Source organism: Mirounga leonina, unplaced genomic scaffold (assembly GCF_011800145.1).
Source record: "Mirounga leonina isolate KUSES-001 unplaced genomic scaffold, KU_Mleo_1.0 Mir_154, whole genome shotgun sequence".
In the NCBI taxonomy this organism is placed as follows: Eukaryota; Metazoa; Chordata; class Mammalia; order Carnivora; family Phocidae; genus Mirounga; species Mirounga leonina.
In genome coordinates this window covers 32,719,482-32,741,665 of record NW_023270389.1, presented here as the reverse complement: position 1 = coordinate 32,741,665, position 22,184 = coordinate 32,719,482, and the positions used below count along the sequence as shown (strand labels likewise).

At 46.3% G+C, this 22,184-nt stretch overlaps 1 protein-coding gene across 1 annotated transcript; it reads left to right on the top strand.

The window, feature by feature from the left end:
- Window positions 1–14,144: 14,144 nt before the first annotated feature.
- CUNH1orf116 (chromosome unknown C1orf116 homolog) lies at window positions 14,145–21,969 on the top strand. The gene is made up of 3 exons (XM_035010418.1): window positions 14,145–14,284; window positions 16,714–16,891; window positions 18,350–21,969. The coding sequence occupies exons 1-3, from the start codon at window positions 14,180–14,182 to the stop codon at window positions 19,885–19,887; spliced, it is 1,821 nt and encodes a 606-aa protein (XP_034866309.1). The 5' UTR covers window positions 14,145–14,179; the 3' UTR covers window positions 19,888–21,969.
- Window positions 21,970–22,184: the final 215 nt, after the last annotated feature.

The following is a 22,184-nucleotide window of genomic DNA, read 5'->3' as shown; positions in this document are numbered from 1 at the left end:
AACTATTCCTGATAATCCCTAAATTGGCTCATAAAGTAGAGCATGTAGATATCAGCACAGCAGTAAGTCCGACACAGCTGGTGTTGAAAGAGTTCATGCTCACTCCTCCAGCACGGCTCTTTGAGTTCCCAACCTACAGCAAGGGGCGGTTCACTAGATCCCATCCATTGGTGGATCCTGGACTCCAATCCCTGATCCCCTGCTTACATGAAGCTGTCAGAAGCACCCCTCAGGATCTCAGCCACCCATTCTGGAATAGAGAAATATCTCCAGGGGAAAAGTCCCAAATGTTGGGTGCCCCACACCTGATCTCTATCCTCACCCTGTTCCAAGCCCGGAAATTCTTCAAATTCTGCACTATATTTTTAGATCCCCACTGCTTCAGCAAGGGAAGTTTGTTTGAATTACCTAGTACAATGTTACAGCATATGGAAGTCCTCAGCAGCACCTTTCACATGATAAACAAGAAACAGCTGCCATAAAATCTGTATTTAAAAAAAAAGGAGAAGGAGGAGGAGAAATAATCTTGGAAATATCAGGTATGAAGCAAATGATGTAATATGATTTTTCTGCCATCAATGGTGGAGGAATATAGTAAGAATTTGTCAGTGTTTATTTTAAAAGGCCCAGACTTTTTTCAAGTAACCATGAATATTTCTAGCACAATTCATTTCAATTCTGTTGGATATTTATATTGAATTAGGTAGAAAATATGTCCCTTATGGAATAAGAATAATTGTCTATAGCCATACCACCCTGAATGTGCCCAATCTCATCTGGGATAAGAATAGTTTTTTAGAGTCTATTATATAGGATATTTCACAAAATTACTCATCCTAATTGTGCATGGGACATTACACCTATTAGAATTCCAAACTTTCTTCTACTATGACTTAACTCTTTTGCATTGGAATTGAGAAGTCTTTTTCTTAGGAATTTTATTGGCTTGAATTCTTCTCTTGGAGCTTGAATATTATGGAGTAAACTGATCAAACCAAGGTTTTAAACCAATGAAACTACAGAACAGACTCTGAATTATGTTGACTTCTGCCAAAGTGACCCTTCCCATTAGATCCATCCTTTATGATCCAGCCTTATTTTTCTTACTCTTAATCTATAACAGTGAAAACTGAGAAAATGATCTTGGATTTGGCTGTAAGCAACTAAAGTCATAATTTATCCATGATAAATTGTTAAGCAGTTTAATTTAACAAGCCCTTATTGAGCTATTTCTTGTATGTTGTCAAATACCTTAGGATTTGAGAAGGATAGTCAATTCATTCAATAAGCATTTTTGAATGCTAAGTTTCAGGAACTGCCCTAGGTGCTGGGTATACATGGGTTGGGGGACACAAACAATGCTATAAAAATTAGAAATACAGGTGTTATGAGGGGAATAATGGGGCGGGGGAGATTCTAATTAAAAGTGGTGAATCTGGGAAAGTCTTTTTGAGAAAGTGACTTAAGTTGAAACCTGAAGCATGAATAGGAGTTAGTCATTTGAAGAGTAAGAAGAGCATTCCAAGTAAGGGGTATAGCATTTGCAAACCCTATATTGCAGGAGGAAATGAAACATTTTCCAGGCCAGTCTGGCCATAGTGTGATACACAGGAAAAGAGGGACATTAGATGAAGTTTTTAGAAGCAAGCAAGGATCCAGATTTGCATCATCAATAAGCTATATTAAGCACTTACCTGAATGCATACTTGCCACATTTTACTTGTTTGTTCATTTTATATGTGTGTCCCCAAATAGTTTGTCCACAGGGGCAGGGACCAGTTCTCCCTTACTACGATTGTATTCTCAGCACCTAACAATGTACTGGCACATAGTGGATATTCATTACATATTTGTATGAATGAACATGTGAATGAATGGAATCAATGTATAACTTAAGAATAAAGTTATCCTAGGGTGCCTGGGTGGCTCAGTTGTTTAAGTATCCAACTCTTGATTTCGGCTCAGGTCATGATCTCTGGATTGTGAGATTGAGTCCTGTGTGGGGCTCCGTGCTGGACATGGAGTCAGCTTAAGATTCTCTCCCTCTGTCCCTCCCCAGCCCCCAGCTCATGCTTTCTCTCTCTCTCTAAAAAATAAAAAATTAAATAAAAATAAAAAAATAAAGTTATCCTAAGGTAACTGGGAGGACATTATAGCATATTAAGGAAAGCATCAGATTTATGTTTCTCCCAAGTTCTTTCAACTGCTCTGTAGAGAATGGATTGAAGGGGGCAAGAATGGAAGTGGAGGACCAGTTAGGAGGAGGCTACTGTAGTAACCTTTTTAAGTGATGATGGCAATAATTATAATAGCACTTGTTGAATGCTTACAATGTTGAGAGCATTTTTCATGTATTATCTCATGTAATCTTCACAGTAACTCTATGAGATTTATTGAAAGGCATAAACTCTGAAGGACAAAGGGATGGTGGGATTAAAAAACAGCAACAAAATTTTGGAAGCTAGACAGCAGTTGGATGAGTATTAACTGACCTAGCAGATTTGAAAAAGCTGATCCTAAGCCAGCGACCCTACTTTTTTCCATGGAGATCCCCCTCAAAAATTCAAGAATTGGTGACATTAGTACCCCTGAAAACAGAGGTGGGGAAAAAATCAGGAAGATGGGTGAAGAGTCTGGTTAAGGAACAGTAAGACCTCTCCCATCTTCTCTCCCACTTGGAGCAACTAAGAGCTTGCTTGCTACATCCCCTCTCAGGATAAGTAGGGTCTCTGTACTAAAACTAAGGGGATGAAGTGATGTTTTTATACGCTAGATGCTGAGAGCAATAACCTTCCTCTGCCACTAGGCTCCAAGAATGAGAGCTGCCAGAATTATGCACTTCAGGAAGGATATTGGAAAACTCTTCTCTGAGGATTCCAAACAGGCCATTTTGATACTAAAGATATTGGCATCAAAGATTTTCCAACCAAATGGTCCTATGAGATCACTCTCTAGCAACGTCTACAGTCAACCAGCTCCAGCTATGCCTCAAAATTTAATTAGCTTTTTGTTGGCAAATTCTTAAATTTGAGTGGATAGCCAAGAATCATCAGGCATCTGAATATATTCTTTAATAAGAAACACAGAAGCCAAAACAAACAGGAAAAAAAAAGTAACTTGGAGAAAATAGAGACTATATAGAGGCAGAAAAACACTAACATATTTACATATATGTTCTTAAAGTAATAAGAGAAGATTTTGCATCAATGAAACTGGAGAAAATGTAATAAAAATTCAGAGAACAAACAATAATTCTTCGAAATTGAAAATGCAAGAGAAAGTTGTAGATAAATTTTAAGAAATTGCTCAGTAGCAAAACAAAGAGGTTGAGGTCCAGGAGGTTGTCCAATAACACCCAAAAACAACAACAAAAAGAGAGAGAGAGAGGAAATGGACAGTAGGAATTCATCAAAGAAATAATTCAAGAAAATACGGAATGTCATGAATTTCCAGACTGAATTTACTGAGTATCCAGAATATAGACTCACTCCAAAACACATCATTATGAAAACTCAGAATACTGAAAACAAAGAGAAAGCCTTAAACTCAGAATCATAGATGCTTTGGGCTTTGCAATAACAGCACTGAAAGCTAGCAGATACTAATCTAAAATTCTGTACCCTGACAAGCTATCAATCAAATGTGTGGCTAGAATATCAATACTTCAGACATGTATGATCTTACACACTTTCTCGGGAAACTACTGGAAAATGTGTTTTACCAAACTGAGAGAACTAACTCAGGAAAGAGGGAGATATGAGATCCAGTTACTCCAACAAAAGAAAGAAGTGAAAGGATATTTTCCAGTAGGATGATGAAGACAGATATGAAAATGACAGCCATGCAACAGGCTACAGAAAAACCTATCCAGATGGAAGTAAATCAGAATGCTCTGGAAAATGTTTCTTCACGATGAAACTAATGATATGCTACTATATTTGAAAGTATTGAGAGGACACCTACACAGTGGGCAAGAATGGAAGGACAAAAAAGATAAATAGAAAAGGAAAAGTACACATAGTATCTCAGAGCCCACCTGTCATAGCATTTATTTACATGAAGAAGCAAAGAATCAAACCAGCAAGTGGCTCCAGAAACACTACACATAAATGTTGTATATTCGAATGCTGATGGGCATTATTATTTTTTTAACTCTTTTTTAAAAGATTTTATTTGATAGAGAGAGAGAGAAAGAACACAAGCAAGGGAGAGGGGCAGAGGGAGACGGAGAGGCAGGCTCCCTGCTGAGCAGGGAGCCCAACACAGGGCTCGATGATCTCAGCACCCTGAGATCATGACCTGAGCTGAAGGCAGACACTTAACCGACTGAGCGACCTGGGCACCCCCTGATGGGCATTAGTTTAGTAGAAAGGTCAAAAAGATGATGTAAGAGAGAGGAATGCAAGGATAGAGTTTGTGAGATGAGATCCAGAGCACACATGGATGATGGGGTTTTAAGGGAAAAACATTTTCTTTGTTGTACCAAAAGAAAAGAAGAAGATGGGTGCAAAGGAAAGCAGGTTTGTAAATGTGATGGGAATGGGAAGGCACAGGGTAATAGTATGTCAAAAGACAAGATTTAGAAAAAATAATAAGCAAATCTGTGGCAGTAGATGACTTGTCTACCAACACGATCTCCAAAAATGAAGTTTTTAGGGCAATTTTCTTAAGTAAAGGACTTCAGTTGCTAAAAAGTTCATCATCAGTTTTGGCATTAATATGTAACTACTATAATACAATAGAGGAGTCATACTCAGAAGTATCTGATGTTCTTCATGAATTCAAATTTTACAGGGAGAAAAAGAGGACAGTTACATCCTAGTGGGTTAAATTCAGAGATGTATATGCTGTGTTAGGAGATTACAGTGAAGCAGCACCTAACATTCCTTTCCAAAAGAGGGTGGAACTTGAGTTGAAACTTGAAAGAAGGATAAGACTAAGCCAGGAGGGCATCATAGGAATGGGTGCAAGCAGAGGGTACGGCATGTGCAAAGGCCCAGAAACATGAAAGCATGGCAGTTTCAGAAATATTAGATGTGACTGTAATAAACAATATGGATGAATATGTGAGAGGAGAAGCATGTAAGGTCTGCTCATGAAGGTCTTTCTGTGTCACATGCGGACTTGGAATTTAGTCCTGAATGCTATGAAAATGCATCCATTTATTGAGAGGATCAACAACTCAGATAATCTATAGATCCATCTATAAAATGGAAGATGTGAAACAAGACCTTCCTGTGGTCTCTTCACATCTTCAGTGGTCCATGACCAGATAACTAGTGCAATCCTGAAGCAGACTAGAGAGCACGAAGAGCTGGAATGATCTCACAGGAGATAGGGGAGGACTCTATGAAGCATGGAGTCTGGCTGAGAATATGGCAATGCAATTAGCTGGCATGGGGAAAGGGGACATGTTTGGGGTCGGGGGCAGGGGGACAAGATGATTTCAATTTTGAACATGTTAAGATTTGGCATTACTTACAAAACTCTCTGATCCTAATAGATGATCTCAGATCTCAAACTTTCATTAGCACTAGAAGGTAAAGGACTACTGAATCCTCCAAATTTCCATGGTAGGTGGGCCAAAGAGATACTGATCTCAAAAAAGAAAGAAAAAAAAAATCTACTCCCAAGAACTACTTAATGATTAATTTCAGAATTTCTTCATCCAAACCCTCTTAATTACACCCTTTAGTTCTCCTCTAATTATTTTAGGCTTAACACTAATACCACTTTGGTAAGAAAACTTGGTGATCTATTTGATGTCTTAATATGGCCAATCAATTCCATGGCTTATAGCCAAATTATAATCACCCTCATCTGAACCCTTCTCTAGTTGTCTTCTCTTTAAAGACAGCTCTTGGTACTACTTGAGGAATAAAACCTCTCCTTCCCCTGATATGTTGGAAAAACACTCAGACCCAGCATACAGTATCATGCTCAATACCGTGAACTTGGTGGGCACCCTTTGTTTCTTAAGGATGGTGATAAAACATGTTCAAAGTCCCTTCATTTTTCCTTTGGAGAGGAAAGGGAGAAGAAAGGCACTGATAGGATGTGACTATAATGTGAATGAATAAGTATCATGAATGTTTAGATTGGAGGTCTACAGCTATTTTGCGAGAACTCAACTTTATAAGGGACCCAAAGAGGAAAGATTAACCAATGATTATGGTACATTTTGGTTTTGAAGTAGTGTGTGTGTGTGTGTGTGTGTGTGTGTGTGTGTGTGTGTGAAATGCACTTGGGTAGGGGAAATGAGATACCTCAGTAGGAGATTGTACTGAGGAAGGAAACCATACACTAGCCTCTGTCTGTCAAGGAGATGACCATACCAAAACAACATACAGGCTGGAGAAGGAGGGAGGACATAGGTGAGTCAGGTGAACTGGACCATAATTAGTTTTCACAGAGTCAGGTCATCAAACAGGAATTCATATACAAAAAGCAATGACACTTTCCTCCTCAAACGATGACCTACATCAACTGTGGAGCCTTAGTCCTTCAAGTGTTTGATTTTGGAAGGCCTGTCTTTCCCCTGGTCCAGGTCTCCTTTAGAGACTTGGTATTTTTCCAAGCAAAAACAAAAAAAGCAAAGCAAAAAAGATTCCAGGGTAAAACATCTAAAGATATGGAGAAAGAAGAACATTCAAATTCAGGATAGCGGTTCAATTCAGTGGGGGCATATGTGTGTTTTGAGGAGGTAGGAGGGAAGGGAGGGCAAATCTTGGAAGTAACTTCAGCTGTAATGTTCTATTTCTTGAACTGGGTGTTGGTACAGTGGTGTCTGTTATGCCAGGGCATCTGAAATATTTCATAATTTTCAATAAGAGATGTATGTCTAAAAGGAAAGAGAGGAACAGAACAATCATTTTGTCTATGTCCCTAGTTCTACCTGTGAAAAGAAAGGAGCCCTTCCTGATTATACTAATTTTATTATAAACTGAAAAACTGTGTTTGTTCGCAAACAAGACTGTGCTATCATCTTTGAAGTTAATGCTCATGAGTCAAATTCATTTTTCTAGCAAATGTTCAAATCGCACACCTGTGAAGCTGGATCAACTTCAGTGATTCCATCCATGGGTGTAACTCTAGTTGCACTGAACTCCTGCTGATGTGGATGGAGGTGCCTTTCCTGTTTTGTTACTACTATGACATCGTGCATGTTTGAGTGACACACCATGAAGAGAGGTCGCCACCCTTCAATGCTCAGTCAGCTCGTTACCCATATGCTGCTGATAGGGTACTTGGTTATCTCAGGCTTCCTCCTTCCTCCTCACTAGTCCTTCCCAATTTCTTCTCTGTCTTGGCCCCAGCATCATTGCACTTCTTATTTCCTACCCAACCGTGATCACAGGAAGAGAAAAGATTGAAAGGCATGTGTCATCTTGTTAATAGAGATATGAATGGCTACAAGACAGCAATGAGATGGGAAAGGATTAATCTAATTGTTAGAATTAGGCCTGCAAATTACATTTCCTACTTGGGAATTTCTCCAAAACAGAGGCAGACTGGCATCATACTGACGCATGGCAAGCTAGACATCGTACTGCCTGAATTGAAATCCCTGCTCTGCTACCTCCTAGCTAGTGATCTTATCCAAGTTATTTCACCACCCTGTAAAATTTGTATATTAATAGTGCCTACCTTTTGAAGTTGAAATAAAGATTAAATGAAATGATGCATGAAAATGCTCAGCACAACATAATACCTGGTACATAGCAAGAGCTCAATAAATGTTGGCGATTATTATATGCTTTGATTTTAATTTTTCTTCCTGCCCTTTTGGTATCAAGGATAACCTCTATGTAGGAAAATCGAGCTTCCAGGCAAAAGTCCTACCTGGTAAAAGTGGCCTCCACACCTGGAGGGAGGTGTTTTCCTGAAAGCAGTGATTTCTTCCACCTACTTCCTTCTCCCTACTCTCATCAGGTTGTTTTAACAACAGATGCAAAGAGTCTGCCTATGGAAGGAGACAGGTCACTACACTGGTTGGAAGCTTATTTTGTTTTTAGGTCTTCAGATTCATTGCTACCTTCCAGGAACAGCTGAAAGAGACCAGAGACCCAAATGACAGCATGCACGTTCCCTCCTTCGAGGCTGTCCAGCCACTTTTTCATCAGTACAGGGGCCTCTTGGGAGAGAAAACAGTTTCATGCCCCCCAGAACTAAATGAGGTTAAGAAGGTCATTGCCAAGCAGTGGGGGCAAGGGTGTCTCAGCTCCAGCAGGCTTACACCCCTTTTCCAGCAGTCCTGAGTGGAGGTGCTAGTAGTAAGAGCCGCTAGGAAGAGGCTTGACGGTGAAAGTGCTTCTGCACAGCTAGAAAAGCTACTGACAAAACTGGCCCCAGTGGCTTTTAACTTGGAGAATTCCAGGGAATACCTACCTCCAAGAAAAGGAAAGCAATTCTAGATAGAAAATCACGTTTCCAACAGACACAAAGAAAAGCATACTGCCTGTCTGTGTTTCTTCGTATTGAAAATTTAAAATAATGTCTTTTGCCTGCTCCCTCCCTGCCAACTCTCCTCTTCCAGTCTGAGCCCAAACGTGTCTCTTCTCCTTCCAGCCTTCCTATTTCTTTTCTTTTTTTTTTTCTGTATTGGCTTTAACCAGGGAAGGGGAGGGCAAGAGATGATTGGCTCCATGAGAGCAGCCTGGCCCTGCCCATCCCCCTCCCACGCCCTCCCAGTGAAACAGCTGGAATGAGAAGTAGGGAGGGAAGACTGGGATTGGCTGTGAGTCAGTGGCAGGGTGGGGTGGGGCAGCACGGATGAAACATTTACCTGTCCAGGTAAGTCTGGAGGAGGTCAAAAGAAGAAAACGGTGGAAGGCAGGGGAAGCAGTCTCTGCCTCCGTCTCTACCCTTGGCAATAAAAGGGTATTTCTCTCCTCTCTTCAGCCCCTCATCCAGTGAAGGTGAGTTAATCACTAACCAACTATTGCTTATTCTGCAACAAGAAGGGGTGCTTTGTGGGAAGTCAGAGCCACAGGGTTGTGGGGAGCTCTGTGCACCCCAGCCAGGGGGCTTTCCTCTCTGTTCCTCAACTCTGTAAGGCCAGTCTGGGAGCAGAGTAGACTGATAGCTTCTTAAGGTTGGAATGTTTTTGTGGAGACCAGGGCTGAGATGCCTATTTTTTTTCATCTGCCTATTTCATTGGATAAGCATATTTTGCAGACAACAAGAAAAATAAAATAGGTTTGTTTTGGAAATTTCCATCTCTGAGCAATTGAAACTGAGTTGTGATTTTGGAAAGGAAGAGTTAGAGTACAGGGAGTTAAAATGGGGGATCACCCAGGGGAGAAAAGTGCCTTAGTTTCTCCATTGCATTTCCAAAAGGAAATTTTCCCCTGGCTTTATCAACTCAATGTCTATCTTTATTTAAATAAAGGGTGCAGTGTGTGTGTGTGTGTGTGTGTGTGTTCAATAATGGTACCGTGATAATGGAGCTCTCTGTGGACAAGCGTGTAAGGTATGAGGTGTGCTAGGTTGTTTGTAAGGGGATGTGAGGCTCAGAAAACTCCAACTCAGACTACCAGTTCGTCTTTGGAAAACCCACGGATAATCTAGTTAAAAGGTTCAACTCAGTTAATGTTCCGACTTTGCCTGCTATTAGACACAGAGACTGGCAAATAGAAAGCCGCTTGCTGGGCTGTGCCAGGACCCCACCCACATTAACATTGCATAGTAGTACCTCGAAACTGGTAGGAGTTCTCAGTGGGGCTCGGGCCAAAGTAGGGTGGCGGAGTCCACAGACAGAAGAACCAGACCACTGTGGTGGCTTGTCTTGTCTTCCTCCAGGTGTCCCAGCTGACAGAATGTGTGGCAGGTTTACCTGCACAAAGAAGCTGGATGTCAAAGTCAATTCAGAGTAGCAAGTCAGCTCTCCATTATCCACCTTGCGCAGGGAGGTGTTACATTCTGGCCCCTAACTTCGCCTCTTTTCCTCCTGCGGCAGGAAAGAGTGAAGTGGGAAGACCCCCGTGCCAGGCTCCCAGGGCCTGCAAGCCCTAAGCAAATGTGGGTTTCCAGTCCTGGCGACCGGAGCTTTCGGTTTTAGCTGAGCCCACACCACAGAACCAGCCCACCAAACTCACTGACTGAGGGCTGCCATCCATGGTGAACTTGTCAGTGATAAGATAACCTGCAGTGTCGAACAAAGCTCTTCTGTGCAGAAGATAGGTCGACCCACCCTTTGCCTCAAACCCACCTGTGAAATAGGAGATTATAATGTTGACTAAACACACTCAGAAACTTGGCCATGTGCTCATGGAGAAGCATATACACGTGGTGCAACTTATAGTCCTCCTGGCATTTTTCTTAGGATGTTCCCCAGCCTGAGGCATATTTCTGGACAGTCAGCAAGAAGGAGAGACACGTGGTCTGAGAGAAATAGGAAATCTCTTTGACTCTTTGGGAGAGAAGTTGAGCTCTTGAAAGATATGGGGGTGGGCTCAGGGGAGGAGGGTAACAAGGGGGATTTGGGCCTGTTTAGAGGGTACAAAGAGGAATGGGGCTGGAGCCCTGCGCACCCCGACTCCCCGACCCATGCCAGAATTCCTCATGCTCTTTATTTACTTTCCTCCAAGACTTGGCTGGTTTCAGTGGAGTAGTTAATGTTTAATGTCTTTTGCACGGGTCGCCCTGACTATAGGCTGTGCGTATTTCATAACCCATTTCCTCCTCCCCTCAAATCCTCCAAAGAGGTCAAGGGTTAAAAGATACCAAACTCTCACCTTGAGAGTTTTGCTTGTTTCTCAGGCTTCTTATCAGGTAGGAATACCTCAGGTTTCGATGGCTGCCCTGAAATAGTCCCCAAGTTTCAAGGTTGTAAAGTTGGTGAAAGGAAATGCAGCATCCAGGTAGGCCAAAGTGGCGAAGGAGAGTGGAAGGGTGGGACAAAGAGAGGAGACTCTTTATTTTTTTTTTTTAAAGATTTTATTTATTTGAGAAAGAGAGAGGGAGTACAAGCAGGGGGAGCGGTAGAGGGAGAGGGAGAAGCAGGCTCTCTGCTGAGCAGGGAGCCCGATGGGGGGCTCGATCCCAGGACTCCAGGATTATGACCTGAGCTGAAGGCAGACGCTTAACCGACTGAGCCACCCAGGCGCCCCAAGAGAGGAGACTCTTAATGGTTCTGGCTCTTTGGATCAGAAAATGAGGCCTGGAGACAAGATGCAAGCACCTTAGAGCTCATTTGGTCTTGATTTTGGGTTCAGATTCAGCTCTGCGGGGATTCCCTAGTGCCTGATGACATGATCTTCAGTGACATTTGGTGTCATTTGTTTACTCTGGAAATATCTATCATGGGGGCAAAAAGCTGGCCTGGAATCATAAAGCGGAATCAGATGATTTTGAGGGTTTAAGGTGTGAAGTAGAAGGAGAAGGGTGATCTTAGGGCTTTTCGTGTTTAGCCAGGGGTGGCTGATGACCCTTCTTTAGGTCCATGGCCCTCTTGCATCCCTGGAGGGGCTGCAATCCACATGCTGTTATAGGTCCTCCCCTGCTTCCCTTTGGAAGGGGAAGTGGAAAGAGCCCCAAATTTCTCATCTGTCAAAGGAGAAAATATCGCATCTTGCCTTAATTATCAGGCTATTTTAAAGATCTCATTAGCATATCGAAAGCACTTTGTAAGCTATACGGTGCTATGTGTTTTTGAAGCAGTGCAATTCATATTGTTTCTCTCACTTCCAGCTACTTTAGTTACTTCCAGCTACTTAGTTCCAAAATGGGAGTGTGATAGGTTGCCCCGGGAGGAAGGAGAGGCTAGCGAGCCACCATACAGTCCGAAGAGTACTTAGAAGAACAAAGGCAGTAATTGTTTTTGAAAAGAAGAGGCAACATCTGGTCACCCATTCACAGAGAATATTATATTAACTACAGTGATTAATACAGTATTAACAATTACTGTATTAATTACAGTATTAATAATTAATAATTATGATTTTACAGAAAGATTTTAAGAAAACTCGAGCCAAAAACTAGACCCTTGGATTTACAATGACTACTTGGAAAGCATGCCTTTGCCTTATAAGTTTTGCTTGCCCCACGTCTCTTAGGTGCTTATAAATGTTAGTTTAACTGAAGCATTGCCCCAATTCCATTGAGCCATCTATCCTCAGGGAAATAAAATACATAGGAAAGAGTTTATAGTAATAGGGTAAGAGCCAACAAAAAAGAGGTCTTCCAACAGCTTAACTCAACAGTTACTAGAACAGATGACGAGTTTATTTGTCCAGCATTTTCTGAGCACCTTCTGTGTGCCTAGGCTTCTGAGCAATGCATCTCTTTGGCTGTAATGGCCTCAGCCCTACATATTGTTAAGAATGAGTTAGTACCTTCTGGATCTAAACAGTCATGAATGGAGTGGATGGCTGAGGTGACTGAATTCCATCCACATGATTTCTCATGTTTCTGTTTCTTTGGAGTTCTGGGGATTGGGAAAGTAACCTCATGAAGAAACCTGAAGGACTACTTTACCCGATGTTGATTTATTGCTAGGTTTCTTTGGCGTCTCTGTCCCCTCTGGTCCTGTCTCTATCTCCTGAGAGGGTCTGGACCCTTACGAACTCCGTGTGTCTGGCTCACTGGGATTTTTTCCTCTTCTTTCCCCATTGTCCTGCCCCTCCCTACCTGCCCCACTTGCAGGCCTCCCCCAAAGCAGGAGAGGAGCTCCATGAGGCTGCGTGCTTCTCCGCTCTACGGGGTTGGCAGGCTGACTCACCCAGCACAGCCCAAAACTGACTTGGACCTGGAAGCAGTTATTAGCAGGGGCCGAAGGGACAACCTCTCTGAGATCCAAACCCCAGGTCCCAAGATCTATTTCTATTTATAGAACACAGTTTTCCTAGGACATTTTATCTAGTATTGGGAGGGTAGGAAAGGGGATTAAAAATATAGCATGGTGTCACAGGAAAAATAGGGATTCAGAACCAGACAAACTGGATTCCGATTCTAGCTCTCCCCAAATTCTCAATTTGACCTTGCAACTGTCTTTTAAACTAAATTCTTCCAGGATTTCATTTTAACATAAGAGAGTCACCTCTGGCCTTTTCAGACCTTGACTGAAATTTTCAGAAGGAAGATAGTATTGCCTTCCTTTGCTATTACTGGTGGTACAGTGAATTAGGAACTTTTTTCCCCCTACGAGTTGGAGTCAGGGGGAAGCCAAATAGGCCACTTCTCTTGTTCATTTGACAGAGTTTAGGGAACTTCACTGGAAATAAGTGCAACATCGAGGGGTGGTGCCCAAGAGGGAAACTGGGTTTGTGTCAGCCTCTGGGCTCATGTGCGTGCCTCCCAGACTAGGGAGGTGATTGATGGTGGCTGTGGGGGGTGGAGGGGGGTGATGGTGATGGTGTTGGCTCGGATGGCAGCGAACAGTTACTGCACAATGTGTTTTATGTGCAGTATATCAGTATTTGTTCGCGACAACCCTATGTGGTTGGTACTACTGAGGACCCTGTTCCTTCTCTCCCATTTAACCCAAACCCTTCTTTTCTAAACTTTTGTTGCCTTACTTCAGTTTGTTTTGATCCTAGATGGATCTTGCCTTTTTCTTATTACAAGAACAGTAGCAGTTCTTATCTTATTCATTAAGTATTTACTACCAACTAAGCTGTGCTAACTGTTCTCATTTAACCCTACATTCACCCGATTTAATGAGAAAAACGGAGTCAAAGAGTAATTTGCCTCAAGTCACATAACTGGAAATGGTGGAAGTGGGATTTGAATCCAGATCTGACTGCCTCCAGAACCCATGTACTGTTTGGAGTGATGGAAATGTAGGTTAAGCCCCCTGATTCAGAGAAAGAAGGCCACCAGGAGTGATGGAATCTCCTTTCTGATTGGACTGCTCCCCGCCCCCACGCCCTGCCCGGCCCTCCCCACCTGCGCTAAGTCCGCCCTTCTGCACGTGCCCGAGCCCGCTTCTGTGTCCTTCCACGCAGGCCGGGAGGTTTGGGTGACGGCTGTTCACGGCCCCTTCCAGCTCTCTGCTTGCTGGGCGTCCCTGCCGCCACGCTGCTCCAGGGCCTGGGCAGAGCCTTGCCAGAGAGCCTCAGCTCGGCTCACACGTGGCTTTGATTCTTCTCTTTTCAGGCCGGCTTGGGACACTCTCCACTTCCCTCCGCTTCCCCTCTGGGAGCCCCTTTCACCGCCCCCCCGCACCTTGCTTCGGGCGATGCCCCAGAGCGAGCTGTGGCCAGCGGGGCCTGGCTCGGAACCCGTGACCCACATCGGCAGCTGTGACAGCATCATGAGCACCACGTCCACCCGCTCTGGATCTGTACGTACTCTCGGTCCTGCCGCCTGGCCGGCTCTCTGCACGCCCGCCCCGCCCCGCGCCCGCCCTGCCCACCACCGGCCTCACTGCTCCTCCGCTTTCATCTTCCTCCTCAGGAAGTGAATCACACCAGTTGGTATTTCTGCCTCTGATTCACCCTGGTTTTCTAGAGAATAAGGTGGGACCGCCCCAAAGAGCAGGAGGACAGATGAGACTTGCTCTCGGTTTTCATTCACTGGGGGCTAAGTTGAGGTGAGAGCGAGGGCCAGTGATCTGAGCTCCTGGTGGAAAGGATGGATGGTAGATCCCTGGAGCACAGGTATTCCCGAAGTCTCCTGCAGCAAGCTACATTCCTTTTAGGAAGATCAAAGAGAAAAGAGTGATTAGGAGCCTGGGTTCTGGAGCCAAGCAGGTCTGAATTCTCTACCTATAAGCCGAATGGCCTTGGGCAAATTACTTAATTTCTGTAAGCTTCAGTCTCCTCAATTTTTGGGTGGGGATAATGTAAACACCGAAATCATAGGGTCCTCCGGGAGAGTACAAGACATGCATATAAAGCACTTAGCACATGCCTCTATGTAGAAAAGAAGTAGCCTATCTCTATGAGCAGCGATTCAGAATCTTCCAGAGTCATTGTGTTTAACAGTGAGTGTGGCATGTAGTAAATTGTAATTTTTCTGGGAATGAATGTAAATCTCAGTTGCCGTAAGGCTGGTGTGAAAGAGTGAAGTCCGCCGTATGTCCATATGTAAGCTTGCCTTTGTTCTTGCTGTTCATCATGTACATAATAACCCTTGAGAATTTATACTTTATTGCTTTATATCCTATAGAGGTACTTGGAAATTTAAGGATTATAAGGATCTCTACCAAATGTCAAAGATGTTTAATATAGTCCGTGAGTTTTGATATGTAAAAATTGAGTAGAGAAAGCAGTGCACTCTCTCTCTCTCTCACACACACACACACTCCAAAGTGCCCACAATCTGTATATCACTTCTTTTTGACCTGAGATGATGGGACCCCAGAGACATCTTTCTGTTTCTGTTAGGCTGAGGCCAATTTGAGCAGTCACATACTACTGGACAGGGATTGTCCAGTGGCAGGGATTAAAGGTTTTCAAAGTGCATCCTCCACAAAGGAGAAATTCAGAGTTGGCTTATCTTTGGCAAGGCTAGTTTAGGAAGAAAAGGGCAGTAAAGAAGATTTTGTTCAGGGAACCCCTGGAATCGACTTCAGGGCTTCCAAGGGCTACATGTAGGGCTTCCTTTGACATGTAAGCCTCACTTTTGTCAACTGACAGATGGCTCTTTAAGGAGCCAGGGGAACTGGTAGGGTTATTCTGACAACCATCTCCCAGGATATATTTAGGGCTGTCTCAAAATCTTCCCCGGCCATCTGAGCGGGTCTGGAGAATATATAACTCTAAAGTATCTCAAATATTAGGAAGAGGGTTGAGATACACGCCAGGAAGGGACTCAAGCCAAATTTCTTACATTTCCATTTGCCCTTTTGGTTTTCCCTTCAACCTTCAACTTTAGAGAGAGCGACCATTCTCTGGATCTTGCTGGCCTTGTAGAACATAAGCAATAACCATTTAAAATGGCCATAACACTTTTTTCCAAATATCCCTATGTGCTTTTTCATCATGACAATTATTTACTCTAATATCTACTTGATATTTCACACTAAGTTGCTTTCTCCTCCTCCCATACCCATCCAGTTTCTCTCCCCTCCCCCCTTCAAGTTAATATTTGCTTAAGAAATGCACAATTATTTGAATGTTAGCCAGAGCCAAATGCCACCAAGAAAGTAAATACACGAAGGAAAAAGTCCTGTATGGAATGCATTTCAAAGTCAAGTATAAATTATTCAGTAAATGTATCTGTGGCTAGTCATGCCACTGTTCCCATTGGCCTGACAGCCAGTGCTTGGCGGCAGTTTCTTGTTTGTCCTCATACTGCCCTTGACATACCAGATCGCGGATGCAAAAGTCCTTTGAAAAGTTAAAAACAATACCATTCAAGTTTAAGGTCAAATCATTATGTTGTCCATGTCACTTAGGGCTAAATCAGAGACCCACAAAGTGAAGCGCTTGACACAGGTCACACAGAGGACCTGGAATTAGAACCTGGGACTGCTTCTGATCTGTTCCCCTAAGTCTTGCAGCCGGGACTGGGTGAAAAAGGTCGGTTGCCATCTGGCTGCCCAGCGCTGAGTGCTAGCAGGCCAACAGCCCGGCAGTGTCTGCCCCGTCTGTGCCTGCAGTTTCAGGAGGCAATCCCTGCAGCGCACGTTTGCGGAGAAGCCTCTCAGAAGGGTTTCCAGCTCTTCAGCATTCCTTCAGGACACGGGTGGTTCTCAGCCCCACCAGTTTCTGTGGAGCTCCCTCTCACAGCTCCCTCTCCCTCTCTGTCCTCCACGCCTCATTCCAGAGTGATAGCAGCTACGACTTCCTGTCCGCTGAAGAGAAAGAGTGTCTGCTCTTCCTGGAGGAGACCATCGGCTCACTGGACACTGAGGCTGACAGTGGACTGTCCACTGACGAGTCTGAGCAAGACACAGCTCCTCAAGGCCCCCGAGCTCTGCCCATAACCCAGCCTGCTCCCCAGGGTAAGAGAGACTGTCTGGGATGGCACCTTGGGCAGACCCAGAAAACCAGTACATCTTTATGGCTGCTTTGTACCTCGCTTGCCCTGTGCTCTAAGGGTCACGGGCAGAAGAAACAACAGCACTCCTCTCCACACTCCTGGTTAGAATTAAGGTCTTGTCCTGGAGAGGAGGAGGGACTGCTGACAAGCCAGCTTCCTCTGTCTTTCTATGAAGTCTCATAGAAGGCCTGGAGGGAAAAGCGTTTGACTAGCTCCCGTCCTCTCACAGAGAAATTCTGAAGAGACATGACCACAGAGGTGCGGGAGGGATTTGGGGAGCGGTGGGTGGTTGCTCTGGGGACACTAAGTGAGTCTGGAGAGCTAATCTGGGTGATCCAGGAGGATCAGGTTGCAAGAGATAAGAGGGAAGGGCTCCCTTAACTTCAGTGGGTGGCAACTCGAGGCTCCTGGGAGAGAGTGTGGTAGCCAGTAGTAGTGAGGCTCCGTAGAATGGGGCCAGGATGACACGCAAGTGTGGCCATGACTGTGGGGCCATATATCCCAGAGTGGGGGGGGCACTTGACTCCTGACGACAGCCCCACTGGTATCGGGACTGCAACCATGTATTCATCCATTTAGTGAATCTTAACTGACAATGTGTTAGACCCTCTGTGGAGATAGAGCACTAAATGGGGGCAAGGACTTCACGGCTCCCTGAGACTGAGTCTCTGGCCCAGTGGGCCCGATGCACCTGCCTAGCTTGCTGGAAGGACGGAGCCCATGTGACTTTCTGGTGTGGGGACAGCTGTAGCATCAGGAATCATTCAGGTGCTTATAGAAAGTGAAGGTGGGGGCACGTGGGTGGCTCAGACAGTTAAGCGTCTGCCTTCGGCTCAGGTCATGATCTCAGGGTTCTGGATCAAGCCCTGCTCAGTGGGGAGCTTCTCCCTCTCCTTCTGCCCCTCCCCCTGGCTCATGCTCTCCACCTCCTCTCAAATAAATAAATAAAATCTTAAAAAAAAAAAAAGAGAGTGAAGGTGGAGGAAGGCAGAAGTCTGGTCAAATCAAGAGCACATCGGCTGTTGATGCTATTCATGTTCAGTGCTTCCCCTGAACTTTGTTACCTGGGCGCCCGCCCCAGGGTAGCTGGCGGGCTGTCCTGAATCTCTCCCCAATGCTGGTGTTTCTGTAGATGGTTAGGAAGAGCTCGAGGCAAGGACATGGAGTTACGTGAGGCTGCTCTTGCCCCAACCCTCATGAAAAATTACTCCTCGGTTGTCAGGAATCTGCTTAGTGTCCATCTGTCAGTCTAAATGATATCCAGGCAACAGTGTGGTCCCTTTAAGAGCAAAGAATCAACAAAAAAACAAAACCCATTGCTAGGTGGAGATCAGAGTTCAGGAAGTATTTGCTTTGCCCTGGGCAGCAGGGTTCTCACCTCTGTCTACTCTTCTTTGCCTGTTCTCCGGGACCCTCACAGGATATCCAGGGGAGAAGATCGTTCAGCAAGGACCAGAGCCAAGGAGAGGGACTCAGCCCAGCTCAACCCATCTGCCTGAGCCCCAAGGCCTGGGCCTCAGGTCTGGCTCCTATAGCCTCCCCAGAAATATCCACATCGGCAGCAACCAGAACCTCAGGAAAAGCACCACCCAGACTAATAGCCACCGCCCGGGGGAACTGGAGGGGCTCGTTCCCGAGCCTAAGAAAGAGCAGGTCAGCCAAAGCAGTGAGCCCAGCCAGGCTCCAGCCGGCCCCCAGCTGCCTGCCCGGCAGTTGGACACAGTGCCCATCCCTCCGCCAGAGGCCTTCCGGGACGGCCAGCCCGAGCCACGCGAGCGAGGCCGCCTGCCCCTGGGGCCCGGGCAGCAGAGCCACGCGTCACTCCGCCCCCAGGAGAGCAAGGAGACTTCCTCAGAGGCCATGTCCCAAAAGGCCAGTGAGAAAGGCTCGTCAGGGGAACTAGGGCAGCCTCGGCCTCCTCCCGCCACGTCATCTCAGAATGTGAGCGCCGAAGATGCTCCCGTCCCACCAGGGGGGGACCCCGGTGCCCGGCTGGCCCCCCTCACAGCCTCTAAGCCCCGGAAGCTGCCACCCAACATCGTTCTGAAGAGCAGTCGAAGCAGTTTCCACAGCGAGCCCCAGAACTGGCTGTCCCGCCACTCGGAGGCCGGTCCCGGAGACTCGGGCCTGGCCTCGTCCTCGCTGCAGGAGCAGAAGAAGGCGCGCCGAGAAGCCCTAGAGAAGCTGGGGCTACCCCAGGACCAGGATGAGCCCAGCCCCCACTTAAGTAAACGTGCCAACTCCACCCGACTCCAGGCCCCCCTCCAGGCTCGGGCTCCGGTTCAGCCTGCAGTTCCAGCTCAGGGCATAGCCACCGTGCCAGCCGGAGGAGAGGCTCCAGCCCCAGCTCCAAGGCAGGGAACTTCTCCGGGGAAGGCCCCGACTCCCACTCCAGCTCAGGGGTCTCCTCCAGGCAAGGGTTTGATTCCTGCCCAGGAACCCACTTCAGGGAAGGCACCAGCTGCCAAATCCATGCCAGTTCCTATCCCTAAGGCCCCTGGGGTAAGTAGGCCCCTGACCCAGCCAAGGCCAGACTCAGGGCTGACTCTCCAGGAGAGCAACATCCCTGGCCTGAGACAGATGAACTTCAAGTCCAACACTCTGGAGCGCTCAGGCGTGGGGCTGAGCAGCTACCTCTCGGCTGAGAAAGACCCCAGCCCCAAAACCAGCACCTCTCTGGGCAAAGACTCCTTCTTGGACAAGATGTCTCCTAATGTCTTGCGTAACTCGCGGCCCCGCCCTGCCTCCTTGGGCACGGGGAAGGACTTTGAAGGGATCCAGGTGGGCAAGTTGGCTGAACTGGAGCGGGAGCAGAGCACCAAGCGCCTGTCCTACCAAGGACAGAGCCGTGACAAGCTGCCTCGACCCCCCTACGTCAGTGTCAAGATCTCCCCAAAAGGCGTCCCTGATGAGCACAGAAGGGAAGCTCTGAAGAAGCTGGGACTGTTGAAGGAGTAGTCACTGGCCCCCAGCATGGCCCCCAGCATAGCCCCACAGCCCCTGCCATACAAGAGGAGGCTTGGGGCCTTTCCCACCCAACAGCTCACAGCTTGGGCACGAGCAGGCTTCTCTCCAGGGCGCTCCTCTCTCTGAGGTGAAGGGGAGGAAGAGGTGGGTCTCCAGGCATACGCAGACGTTTATATTCAGAGTGGTTGTGTCAATGAGTGCCTGCCCAGATCATCCTGAAGGTGATTTCCACAAGACAGTGTGCGTGTGCGTGTATGTGTGTGTGTGCGTGTGCGTGTGTGTACCATAGGTGCACTTCAGCTTATCACTGAAGCTATTTATGTGACACAAGGAGTCATTGCTCAGAGTTCTGCTTGTGTTGGAGATTTTCTTACCGTAGGTAGAGTTCAGCCCAGCCAGAACTGAGGGGACAGAGGTGGCTAAGCCCGAGAAAAAAAGTCAGATGAGACAATGGATGTGCCGGGGCATTAGGCAGATGCCGGGTCATATGAAATGTGGGCCTCCCAGAATCCCCGCATGGAAGGAGACTGGCTCCTACCTTGCAGGATCCCTCTCTCAGTTCTGAACTTCCGGACGGGGCCCAGGAGGAGTAGCTTTGTCATCCCCTCCCCAACTCTACCTTCTCACTGTCCCCAGTCCCGAGGACAGGACACATCCCTGTAACTAAAACTCTCCATTGACTGGGAGCAGGAGGGCTCCGGGTGGCCTGAGGAGGCAGGATAAGTGACCACCCAGCACGCTTCCACTGGGGAGGATCCTGGCCCGTGGGCCTGGCGAATTTATCATCACAAACCGTGCAGTGATCCCTGTCGCTGCTGTCCCTAACCTGCTGCCTACCTCAGCCCGCACACGACTGACCCCAGGGCTGGGCCAACCCTGAGATGGAAGTCTAAGCCCTGAGGCTTTAGAAATACCGAAGAATTATTTGAGGACTTTGTCTCGGCCGCTGCATGTAGTTTTGTCCGTTTCTATGGGAAGGCAACCCAGTACATTCTCTGCTAGTTATTCACATAATATCCGAGCTGGGAAGAATCTTAGAGAGGAAGGAGACTCTCGTGTCCCACACTGTTGGGGAAAGGAAGCGACTCATCCGTGGTCATTCTGCTGTCCTGTAACAGAGCATTGACCCTGGCTTCTCATTCCACGCTGCGTGCCGCCTCCCTCACGCGGCACCCTCAGGATCAGCAGTCACATTCAAAGGCTCAGCCCTCAGGCCCTTCAAGATCCTCAGGTGTCTTCTGAAACATCAGAGATTAAACGTTGTTCAAGACCATATTGAGTGTTGTTTTTTCTACTATGTCTTTGGAAAGTAGCACTATAATAACTCATTATGAACCCCAATTCCCTGACCATGTTGTGCAACTTGACAAAATGCCAAGAGAGGGTAATAGGAATGGGTGGTATCGGCTTGTGGATACACTTCTGGAAATCAGGCACAGCTAGACATGGCCCCTGTTTCCCCTAAGGAAATAAATATCATTCATGGCTGTGGTTGGAGCGCAGGATCCCCAGATGTGAGGGGCAGATAAGGGGAACTGTAGTTGGAAAGGTGCCTGTGAGGTCGGCTGAGGATTTCTGGGCTGCATCCTTAGGGACCCAGCACTGTCAAAGCATAGTATTTCTGAAAATGATGAAAAGATTAAGGTACGGACAACAAATGGCTCCACCCTGTCATGGTATGCGGGGTGTGGGTGTGACAGTTTCTGTATATACTCTCACACACACACCCAAAATCCTGTGGCCTTCCTCGCCCTGGATCAGGACCCGGTCTGTCAGAGCTGATAGGGACTCACACAACTAGCCAAGCCATTCCTTATTACAGACTCCCCCAAAGAGAGTAGGCCCCCTCCTGGAGGACTGGTTTGACACATGCTGTGTTTGGTTGAACTGCTTCATGTGTGTATGTCAGGAGAACCTAGGAACGATCACTTTATTTTTTTTTAATTGCCCTGATTAATAGGGAAACTTGGTGCTACCCATAAAGTAAGACTTGGGAGGAAACCGGGGCCCTCGCATCAACACAGGTGGGTGAGGAGTACCTCCTCTTAAATCCTCACTCCCAGGTAAAGGTAATTATTTCTCCAACAAAACATACTACATACAGCTTGCCTTCTCACTCTGTATCCTGAGCTGGTGACATGCCCATTCCCCCAGCAACTCCCTTCCTGTTTCCCCAGGTCCTTGCCCTCCAGAGGGCATGTCTTACTCTTAGGATGGTCTTCGGGATTCAAGAATAGGATAATAAACCCAAACCCAGCTGTCCTCATTTTGAAGAGGGGGCAAGGGAA